Source organism: Hyalella azteca, unplaced genomic scaffold (genome assembly GCF_000764305.2).
Source record: "Hyalella azteca isolate HAZT.00-mixed unplaced genomic scaffold, Hazt_2.0.2 contig16812, whole genome shotgun sequence".
Lineage (NCBI taxonomy): Eukaryota > Metazoa > Arthropoda > Malacostraca > Amphipoda > Hyalellidae > Hyalella > Hyalella azteca.
Window position 1 is genome coordinate 1 of NW_025946620.1, and position 11,729 is coordinate 11,729.

General features: G+C 36.2%; 1 protein-coding gene across 1 annotated transcript; it reads left to right on the forward strand.

The window, feature by feature from the left end:
- The first annotated feature begins 2,106 nt into the window (after positions 1-2,106).
- Positions 2,107-7,926, forward strand: LOC108671323 (probable splicing factor YJU2B). Its single transcript, XM_018158846.2, has 6 exons — positions 2,107-2,366; positions 3,285-3,481; positions 4,022-4,133; positions 4,498-4,709; positions 5,793-5,961; positions 6,917-7,926. Exons 1-6 carry the CDS (start codon positions 2,364-2,366, stop codon positions 7,712-7,714), a joined length of 1,491 nt encoding a protein of 496 aa, XP_018014335.1. The 5' UTR covers positions 2,107-2,363; the 3' UTR covers positions 7,715-7,926.
- Positions 7,927-11,729: the final 3,803 nt, after the last annotated feature.

Below are 11,729 nucleotides of genomic sequence, written 5' to 3' on the forward strand. Positions count from 1 at the left end.
GTAGGTTAGGTAGAAAACATTCAATTTAGTTGAACACTGAAGAACAAATTTCTTGACACTTATCCATCTTGGCACTAGTAATAATTCTCATTTTGGAATTGCTCGGATTATGTAATCTTCAATTTGTTCTTGATATTTTATTTAAATTATTTAAGACTTGTGTCGTGTTTTTCGTCTCCTTACTCGGTTTTACGCAATAAATTAGTTTCAAGGCTTTCGTCAGCAACAGGTGTAGCAAGGGCCGTAGAACGCAGGCTGGACAAATACGTTCACCCACCAATTCATATTGGCATCGTGTTCCTAATTTTTTATTGAATAAGTGAATAAAACTACATATGTCAATTTCATATATCAACCACATACTTGAAGATACTCCCGCTAGCTTGCGACGCTGACGACCTCACTTGAAATTTCTCTAAATGGTGATCATTTGACGTTTACAATATCGACTACCTTGAAAACAAAAAAAAAGGCTTTAGGTACTTCTACCGGAAATGCCGCTCAAAATCACCGTCTAAGATGAGTTTTCAGACTTAAAGCGTGGAGACCCGAAGTCGTGCAATATCTGGTATTCCAAATCAGCCAGCAGAAACGAAACACATTATCGTATCCAGTATCAGCTCAATGCTGCAGGCACGTACGTACGACAATGAACATACATTTGCCACTTCCGATCTTCTTATATTAAATGATGTAAGCAATTTCGCTGAAATGTATACTAGAGAGCAGCTAAATTGACATGTCTTGTGGAAAACATTCAGAAAGCCCTGGGAAATTAAAAAGTTGTAGGTCCGACTTTCGTCCCTCGAAGTTAGTCGCGTTCACGCTTCTCTGCAAGATCGTACATGACCAGCTGATTCTCTGACAATCGGGCTCCAACCGAGTAATTTAAGAATGCATTATTATGATTGCGCAACTTATAGCTAATCGATAAAAAAACTGACTAGGAGATTATTCCGAGGCCTACTGTAGTTATGCTGCTTATCTACGGTACTTACATCATTTGATGTAAGTGATTTATTAGGGTATATTTCTGCAATACAAATAATGTTTATACACTCGATTGCAAACACAGTTAACAGCTCACTTTTTATTCAAAACGGACTCCGAGTTCGTATAAAAACATTTAAAAACTTTTTGTGCACTATCACTTTGATGTATACAGTTACTTCCTAAATTATTTACAGGCCTTGATCCACGTACATCATTCCTACTAATTACTTGTCCTCCATCTCCTCTGACTGGCCGTGAGCGGCCGGTGTTGTCTCGACAGCTTGGAAGTGATTGACCTGATTTTCTGTGCCTTTCCGCCTGATTCTCTCCTGCCATTTCTTGCGAAAATCCGCCTCCTCTAATGGGGTGGAATCTTTTTTACGAAAACTGACTTGTAGTCAGCGGACTCTTCAAGCTTTCTCGCTGCCTTCAGCAAGCTCCAAGCCTGAGCAGTCGGAACGTTATAAAGTCGGAACGATTGACGTATGCGACCTGCTGAAAGTCATGCTCGGTAAAAGGTTGTTCAGTATTATCATTATCAGAGGAGCTGTTCGGTGATCCATACGCGACGCCTATGAGGAGGCTATCCTTGCCTTTTAGAGCAAGTTCGCACCACACTGATTCTTTAGCTGATTGATGTTCTGCAGATAACTTAACTTGCTGGGCCCCATAAAATGTTTTAACTCACAAACCTACACCACCACTGCACTGCTCATCATCTAAGTTATGGAAACAATCAAAACCTGGCAACCGAAAGTCAACATTTACTATTTAACCCCCGTGCTTTTAGGAAGTGTTTCTGTAGGTAGTACAAATAATGTCAATGTACCCGTTTGCGATCACAGTTAACAGTTCACTTTTTTGTTCAAAACGGAATCTGAATCCGTGTTTAGACACTTTAAAACTTTTTGTGCCATGTCACTTTGATTTATGAGGTTACCTCTTATATTACTTACAGGCTTGGATCTTTTGACATGACTCTTACTGTTTACTTGTCATCCAGCTCCTCTGACTGACCGTGTGCGGCCGGTGTTGACTTGACATCTTGTAAGTGGTTGACCGTCAGACTAGAAGTACTTTCCACCAAACAAATTGTTGGATGTTGCCCAGCATCACCTGACTTAAGTCCTCAATTTCACATTTCAAATTTGGAATTTTGTTTGAAAATCTCGATTTTGTTAATCTGTGGGAATCCGCAACAACGGCTCGTCTGAAATTTGCGATGTCACATTTACTGTTTAGGTCGCACAGCTGTAGAAATTACGGCAGAGGCAGAGCTACGAGTCATCGACGATACTCAACTCAGGATAGTGTGTGCGGATTGATAACGGGCTCTAATAAAAGAAGTTGCTTACTATATATATACTGCCATGGTAAGATTTTGTGTAACCTACTTTATGAAAGTATTTTATTTCACGTGTTTATAAACACATAGGTATATAGGCTAATAATCCTGAAAAGCTATTTTCAATTTTGCCCTGTCTGGAAAATTGTAGCACAGTTTTATTTATAAAATTAATTATTTGTATTAGAAGGCAGTGCTGTTGTGACTTGAGTAGCATCAATGTTGCAAGACTTCATATCCTGGAATTTTTAGTATATTTTGCCCCATGATTTTATGGAAATAAGCAGTCCTCACCTTACACCTTTAGGATCAAAGTCAGCTGACTGAGATGAGATTGTTAAAATTGCAAAACAAAATAAATCATGAACTTCATATTTACTAATAACATGTTTACTTACAATAACAAACAATTGAGGCTGTTGATGATTACACACTTTAACCAAGGTTTGAAATAATGTATAAAAATTATTGAATACCNCCAATAAAAGTTGATATTAGTTATAATTTTAACTTGTTATGATATGTTGGGTACCAATGGCAACATGAAGAACAACTAATGAACCAAATAATTTCCCATCATATGTCTTTGAATATATATATGTATATAATTGACATATGTAATCTGTCATGCTCAGCTGTTGAGTTTATTGATTGTTTAGAAGAGACCTATTTTTTCTTAATATAGGCAATGTTTTAATGTTATTGATGATCATTTAGCCTCTTAATAATTTAAAAAACTATTCTGGTCACACTTTAACTTTAAGTACTTTACTGTGCAAATATAGATCCACTGCCACTGGCATATGATCTAACCCTAAGATTATGAAAAATTTGTAACCACAGTAACTGTAGATTGTAACTTTTAGTTATGGCTCTCAGAACTTTGTAATACTTGCTCATGTATTGAATTGTGAAAAATCCATTCTGAAATCAACAAGTTTTTCAGGGTGAACGGAAAGGAGTCAACAAGTATTACCCTCCCGACTATGACCCGAGCAAAGGAGGCCTCAATAAATTCCTGGGCACTCACGCTTTGCGTGAGCGTGCCCGGAAGCTGCATCTTGGCATTCTCATCATCCGCTTTGAGATGCCATACAACATTTGGTGTGATGGATGTGGCAACCATATTGGCACTGGTGTCAGGTAATGCCTTGATTTTTCAACTATGTGATTATCATAAGCTTTATTTTTTGTACTCCTGTTTTTCCTCAATGCTTACATAAATTTTTTGATTACACTAAATGAGAAAATTAATTACATTAGTTATGTCTGAAATCACTTCAGGCTGTTGTTATTATGATATAATTATTCAACAAAATTTTTGATTATGCCATGCATTTGAATCAATAGATTTCTTGTACATGCTATGTGTACTATGTGGTCTGGATATTTAAGGAATTACCTAATTATTCAATATTTCTATCCAAATTATGATCTGAGTATTAGAATTTTGTAAAAATTAGTAGTTTATTCATACATGTTTGAATTTTTCATTTTGCATAAAATATTAAAAAAAATGTTTTTCTATGTCAGAATATATTTAATGATAAAAAACTATTAACCTTATTTTGTACATAACTTGTGAGTCTGAGTTTTTAGTGAAAACTATTTGCCTATTGAATGTATAATTATTCCTTTTTTTGTGGTGTATTCAAATAATATAAGGGTGATATTATTTTGAAGGTACAATGCTGAGAAGAAAAAAGTTGGGATGTATTACACGACTCCCATCTATCAGTTTCGGATGAAATGTCATCTCTGTGACAATCACTTTGAAATCCAAACAGACCCAGCTGTGAGTAACCTTTTTTGTATTCTATTCTGCTACATTTTTGTTAAGTTAATGTGTAAGTTTTTATTTTATCCAAAAATATGCATTTATTTGAATTATTGATTTACCTGCTTTGGTGCTCATTTTTAGCACATTTTCTCATTTATGGAAAAAATGCACTATTGTGCTCGCCATGTCCGTCTGTCCGTCCGTCCGTCTGTCCGTCCGTCCGTCTGTCCGTCCGTCCGTCTGTCCGTCCGTCCGTCTGTCCGTCCGTGACTACTCGTTTTCGTCGACGAGAAAATGCGCGCTCTGTCACTCACTGCAGTGAGTACTGAGTTATATTTTTTACCAATATGCAGCAGTTAAAGAAAAGCTCCCTGTTCAGAATTTGGACTATGTAATCACGAGTGGAGCGCGACGTCAAGAACGTCGATGGGACCCTTCAGAAAATGACCAAGTTGCGCCTGATGACAAAGCTGTTGGACGGAGGCTGGCTGCTGATGCCATGTTCAAACTTGAGCATCGTAGTGATGATCAAAGCAAGGCCAGTGCTTTGGACTCAGTCATGAAGGATTTAGAAGACCTACAAGGATCAAGGTGGGTGACATCTCATCCATGTATATATGTGTGTAATAATATGGCTTGTAATATTTGTTTCAATATTAATGCATTTATGTAGTACAATTACTATTTATATTTTCGGTGTGACTGTTGTACGTATATAATAGGTTTCTGAGTAATTCAGCTTAATCGAGAATTGTGGTAAATTATTCTTATACATACTGATTTTCACTGACTTCTCACACAATTTCTGTCTTCTGACCGATCATCTTGTTTCCTTTCAAGTTTGATCCCCTAAATACCCACTGATAATTTTCCAATAAATAATGATCCATCTCCTATTGTTAAACACTGCATTTATTTCTCTGAACAATAGGGCATAACTGCTACGAAATTTTTTTGATACAGATTGTTAACGGGATTTGAACGATCGTTTTTCAATCTTTCTTATGGTATTTATAAATTAAGGTTCAAAGGACCGTGTGAAGGTAGTTACAAAATCGGAATTCGATTAACTGTATTATTTATCTTTTTTCTACACGAGTTCCATGACAATCATTTTAGTGTAGACCAGGAGCAAATGTACCTTCTTTAGTTATAGTAATTGACCACAACGCAGTTGAGGTCACTTGGCAACTGCAAGATGTGTGCTTGACAGCAGCAGGGCTGGAGTTAGAAGTGTTTTCTTTGTGCATACATAGCATCCTTTTGCAGTTAGTCACCGAAAACTTATATTATTCCATCTCTAGTTCACTTAAGGGCATTTTTCAATCAAAATACCAATTTTACATAAATAACATTAATTAATTGAATTTTAATACATAGTATTTCCTTAGTAATCCAACATTACCCGTTTTTAGCGCATTTTCTCATTTATGGAAAAATGCCCTATTTGCTCGTCATGTCCGTCTGCCTGTCTGTCCACCCATCTGTCCGTGACTTCACACGTTTTCGTCGACGAGAAAATGCGCTCTCTGTCACTCGCTGCAGTGAGTACTGCGTTATATTTTTTAATAACTTTAACGAAGCAACATCCAACACTAGTAGGCAGTATTATGGATTTTCCCACAGGCTTTCAAGGGATAATAAACTGAAATCTGATGTTGATATTTCTTGCAGGTGGGAAGATGATTTCTCAGCCAACCAAGCCCTCCGTCAAAAGTTTCGTGCTTCTGAGAACGCCATTAAAGCTCAAGAACGTGTGGACTCCAAGTACCGCTTGAGTGTTGCACTGCTACCTCCTTCTGCTGCTGATGCTGAACAGGCCGCGCTTCTCTCCATATCTAAGGTGAGTCGTCACTTAAATCAGCGCGTTATCTCTAATGTAATGAAAAATTGAAGCTTTCTTGCACCTTACAATAACAAACATTTTTACCTCTGCTACATGCTTAACACGGTGACTCCGAAGTGGTACATATGCGTATCACGAAATGTATTTCTCCAGGACGTAGTGGTACATAATTCAGGTTGCCTAAGATCGGATAAATCCGAGAAGAAAAAAGGCCAATAACTCAATATATACTAGTTTATTTGTAGGTTCTCTGGTTCTGCTATAAAAAGGCAACCCTGTTTGAAAACAGTACAAAAAATGAAATAATAGTAAAAGATGAAGCAATCGGAGTCAAAGTGTTAAAGCGTGGCTGTTCAACTGTCAAACGCAGCTGTCAAACTATTCTAACAATTGGGGAGAATCAATATTGAACACCAGGATTACAATTAAATTAATTTAATTAATAATTATTGAATTAATAAATTAATAATATTTTAATTAAATAATAATTAATTAAAATATATTCATGAAAATTTTGTTCAGGTATGAAATTTGTGTCATTATTTGCGGTTTGCAATTGTAACCAAATTTTTGTACGCTTTGGTAAGTTCCAAATATTTTTAAAGTGCATATTAGAACACAGGTTTTAGATTGTTAGGGAAATTCCAACAAGGAGATTTTATGAACAAAATATAACTCAGTACTCACTGCAGTGAGTGACAGAGAGCGCATTTTCTCGTCGACGAAAACTTGAGGTCACGGACGGACGGACAAGCAGACAGACATGGCGAGCACAATAGTGCATTTTTTTCCATAAATGAGAAAATGTGCTAAAAATATTCCGAATAAATTACAAATTGTTAGTAGTACTTTAGTTCTTCAGAATGTTTAATGGTGATCTTAAAAATTTGCCCTACGTAGGCTTGCTAACTATGCTAACTTGAGTTTGAATTAAATTAAATTTTCATTCCAGCCTAAATCTCTCAACGAGTCTGTGGAGAAGCGGAAGCTGCTGGACTCGGCAAGTGTTTTTGCAGCGCTGAGGCCGAAAAGCATCAGCCGCGCTGCCAAGAAAGACGTCGCCAAACAGTCACTGGCAAACATCGTGGCTGCGGGTACTCAGTCTTTTGATACTTTCAAAAATGACTTCGGCCGTGACATGAAAGATCTTATTAAGAAAAAGGGAAAGCCTCTGAATGGAGGCGTTAGTTGCGAGTCTGCATCAATTGGAAGTTCAGTAAGGCGCTCGTCAAATGCTCACAAAAGTTCACGTGTCGGCGACAATTGTGTTGACTCTAAGAGATCCAAGTGGAGCACAGATCCGAGTATTTTACCTCCTAAGGTAAATTCAAATGAGAATGGCTGTGCTATAAGCAAACCCAGTGTACAAAATTCTCCCTGCAATGGCGTTTCTAATGCATGTTCAGAAGTCGGCGACGGTCAAGGCCGTCTCGGTGAAACTGGAACCCATCCCGAGACCTCCAATTCGACCTCTAAAACGTCTACAGACTTTATTCACGAGTCTATTCTAATTTCGGCTAAAGTTCCCTGTAATAATGATGAAAATTTATCTTTCGGTCAAAATAATTGTGACAATTTTCCATTGAAATCGGAATCAACGATACAAAGAATACACGAGTCTGCACCGAGCAAGATCACTCTACCTGAGCCTGTCGCTTCAAGTGACCGTCATGTTGACGGTCACAAGAAGGAAGAAACGTTAACACAATTATCTAACTTAGTTGATTATTCTGGTTCTGAAAGTGATTAAAGATTTGATTTAACACGAGGATTTTTAAAGTAAAATATATTTTGTTGCAATTCTTCGTGCCGTACTCCAGAAGTGGATAGGTATATTTTTTCGCACACAATGGCCACTACTTGAAACGTGCGTTGAATGATTCTATGATACTTACAATGTTATTTACTCGCATCACATGTTTATGTTATAAACGTGAAGAAATAAATTCTTGACATACATTATATCCATCTTGCATTTGATTTCCCTTCTGCTCATTTTCTTTCTTGGATTTGACTTGATGGTTATTAAGTACTTAATTCAAAAACGATTAAACACAATTGTTAAAGTTCCTGCAACACCGACACGTGTAGAATAAACCAATTGGTCTAGATAGGTTAAAATCAAAGTTCATTTTTGACAATTATTGGTTGATAGCCGAATACGAAAAAAACTAAATCATTTGCAATTGCAACCGCGGTTATGAGAATTGAATGAATTCCTAGAGTTTAGAGAAAACCAATTTGTGACAGTTATTGGTTAATTACTTTACTTATAAACTACCAGTCTTAACATTTGAACTCAAGATTCAAATGGTTATAGAGTAAATTTATCGAATTAATTGAGCTAAAATGCTAAATGAAAATTCATGTTCATATGTGACTGATATTGTATAAATACCTCTGATTCGTCAACCGCAAAATAAACCGACGTATAAATATAAATTTATAATGGCATGGCCTTAATGAAAACATTATAGAAATATTGGGTTAGGTGAAAATCCTAGTTCATGGTGCCAGTTATTGGCCGTAGGGCCAAAAACTTGGCATATGAGATGATATAGTTACTAACTTACTTCTTTATCATCTGACATAAAAGTAACTCTACTGATGCTCATTTGAATTGAATTTTTGGAGTTGTGGAAATTCATGTTCGTATGTGACAGTAACGTTTTTAATTTTTCTCAATTAAGTTTCAATCTAATAATTTTATTGCTTTAACTAGTATTGAAACTTAACTGGAATTATTTCTTCACTTTACAACGGTACAGACGCTGCAAGCATTTGATAGATATCAGTTCATGATTGATATCAATTTAAATTTATTGAATATCAGTTCATTCTTCGCTGAGCAAATTTTCCAGCCATTGACTGAGGTAACTTGTCACTCATTTCCATCATATTTACTCACTTTACAATGACACTCAAACTGTGTAAATTTATAGAGTGTCGGTTTCGTCGTTCCTGAAGTAGGTTTACAGCTATCAAAGAAGGTAATTTAACGAGAACAATATTTAACTTTTAACTCGAACAATTTTTGTTGTTGGCAGAACTGCAATATGAATTTTATGACTGCCAGTTCAGCAGTTTTTCAATTTGGTTTTACGGCACTATCGGTCGTTCAACTAGGACAACCAAGTTTTCATTTTCTTACCAACTGTGTTCCACAGTGGGCGTATGAATTCCAAGAATGTCAGATATTTTGTTCAAGATTTAGGTTCGACCTGCTTGCCTAATTTATTCATAATTTTATATTAGTCGAATAATTCGTTCTTTTTAGCGCATTTTCTCATTTATGGGAAAAATGCACTATTGTGCTAGCGATGTCCGTCTGTCTGTCCGTCCGTGACCTCAAGTTTTCGTCGACGCGAAAATGCGCTCTCTGTCACTCACTGCAGTGAGTACTGAGTTATATTTTTTTCAACTTCGCAGCGGCTGTATGAATTTCTTAATGAACGGTTCAGTCAAAGTAGTAGTGGGTTTTTCGGTAATAACTTTCTTGATTCAACAGCGAACATCCTACAAATTAAGGTATTCGATCAATTTCTATAGTGTAGTGGCCAAAAAATTCATTTCTATTTGCATATCTCTTTCAGATTTTTGTTCTGCCAAAGTAACATTTGTAATATTCAGGGAAATTCTATTAATCCAGAATTCATTCATTCCACAACTGTGAAGAAACTATGTGTATATTAATTTTAAAGATTGTATTTCAGTCCGTTTTGAAATTGAATTTTTCGGTAATAACCTTAATTCATGCTCACAAAAATATATATCACATCACTGGTGATATTCAATAACTCGTGAAATTCAATATGAATTCACGAGTCTATTTCCAAAATATAATGACATTTTAGAACAGACTACACAGTGAAGTTCATTCAATGAACATCAATATATCACGACCTATAACAGTCTAACACTGACCCAAAATAACTTCTGCTGTTTTTAATATAAAGTGCCGTGTTTTAACGCTTCGCTTGGAGGGATTTTTACCAAGAATTATTGAATACCCAGGCCATATAAATATCTATAATCGCGTTAATGCACTGGATATTTCTTCCTCAATATGAATTATGCTAGTTAGAAAATTCATCACAAACCTTTCGGTGAAAATAACACAAAATTTCCCATTACCTTCTTAGACACGAAATTTTTGAAATAAAACCTTAGCTGTAAAGCACTTAGTGTGCCATTTTTCATGTCAGTTTTGATTTAATAAAAGTTGTTTTGATTAAAATACGTACAATATTTTATAAACTGCATTGGTTTGTATATGTTTGACGTCCGGTATCATGGATACCACCATGCACAAATCATTCGCTCGCGTGGAGAGCAGTGATTGCCTCGCAATCAATGTGGTGTGCGTGTTTTAGAAAAGACGTCCAATTGCTGCCAAACTTTTGCCTCGGGCGTCGTTGATGAATAATTTTCTTTTAGATTAACGAGCCATGATACGCGGTATATCACGTATGCTACGTGTCATGATACGTGCTGTGCTACGTGCCATGATACGTGCCGTGATACGTGCTGTGCTACGTGCCATGATACGTGCTGTGCTACGTGCCATGCTACGTGCTGTGCTACGTGTCATAGCATGACACACTCGCAGTGTCAAAAGTTCATAAAGACTTTCTGTACAACTTTATTATTTCTTCTAGTTTCGTGCGTGCTTATTGCTTTTTAAATCAAGATATCGGAGGCGCTACTCTGCAGCCCACGTGGAGTGAAATAAAAGAACTGGAGTCGAATATTTGGAGGATAATTGCTTTTAACTAGATATTGAACAAAATAGCTTTGACATACAACCATTTTAATTCACCCGTAGCCAATGTGACAATGTGATCGTGAATCTAAAAAAAACAGCAAGAGGAATGTTGGTATACACATGATGCCATCCGCATTAATCTACACAAGAAATCTGTACATGTTTGGAAGAATTTTTATTTTCGTTTATATTGTGTTTATTTATTATTTTCGTTTATTGTTATTGGGCGCTGAAAGTGTTGAGTTTTAGAATAACTACGGCTTTGATAACCAGCTGCTTTTCACAATTTGATGAATATGTATATGTATTTGGAGGAATATTGATAGAGTAACTTCTGAATTTTAGTATGAGATTAATATGATTAAAGTTACGTTTTGTCAATATGGAAATCAAAAATGAACTAGCACTGCATTTATAATTATATACGCATTGAAATATTGTCAGCCATTTCTGCTTCTTTTTCGTTCAACTCGATATAAAAACAACGTTGCCAATAGACAGCAAGAGAAACGACAATAGGTCGGGCAGGCTTGTACATTCGAGAAGCATGAGAAAATTATGAAAATAGAATTATATTTCAGTACAGTCATGATGCACTTTACACTTATTCGATCCTGTGCTTCTCCAAATTCTTTACACCATCAAAGAACCGAGGGATTACCAAATGCAAAATTTTTACATTAACCCTTTACCTCTTTTCCAATTGACAAGAAAAGATAGAAACGGACAAGCATAATTTGCCAGCCTCATTAGGAACTTAATGTGGAAATTATGCCATTTCAAGGAAAGAGTCGAACTTGGAGTAGATGAATTAATTAAGCTCATTTTGACACCAAAATGCTCAAAACATTCCTAGGACTTATTTAGTGAACTCAAACCGTTGAAGCCGCGGACGCAGAAATGGATTTTACTCGCCAATAGTTTATATCGCCGAGTTCTATAAATCTCATCGAGGTTGGATGTACTGTGATGAAAATCAAAGCTCAGAGTCTTTTCGTTG

Coding starts and splice junctions, on each gene's coding strand:
- LOC108671323 (XM_018158846.2), top strand. Junction 4,134..4,497: donor AAATCCAAACAGACCCAGCT/GTGAGTAACCTT, acceptor CTCCCTGTTCAG/AATTTGGACTATGTAATCAC. Junction 5,962..6,916: donor CGCTTCTCTCCATATCTAAG/GTGAGTCGTCAC, acceptor TTTTCATTCCAG/CCTAAATCTCTCAACGAGTC.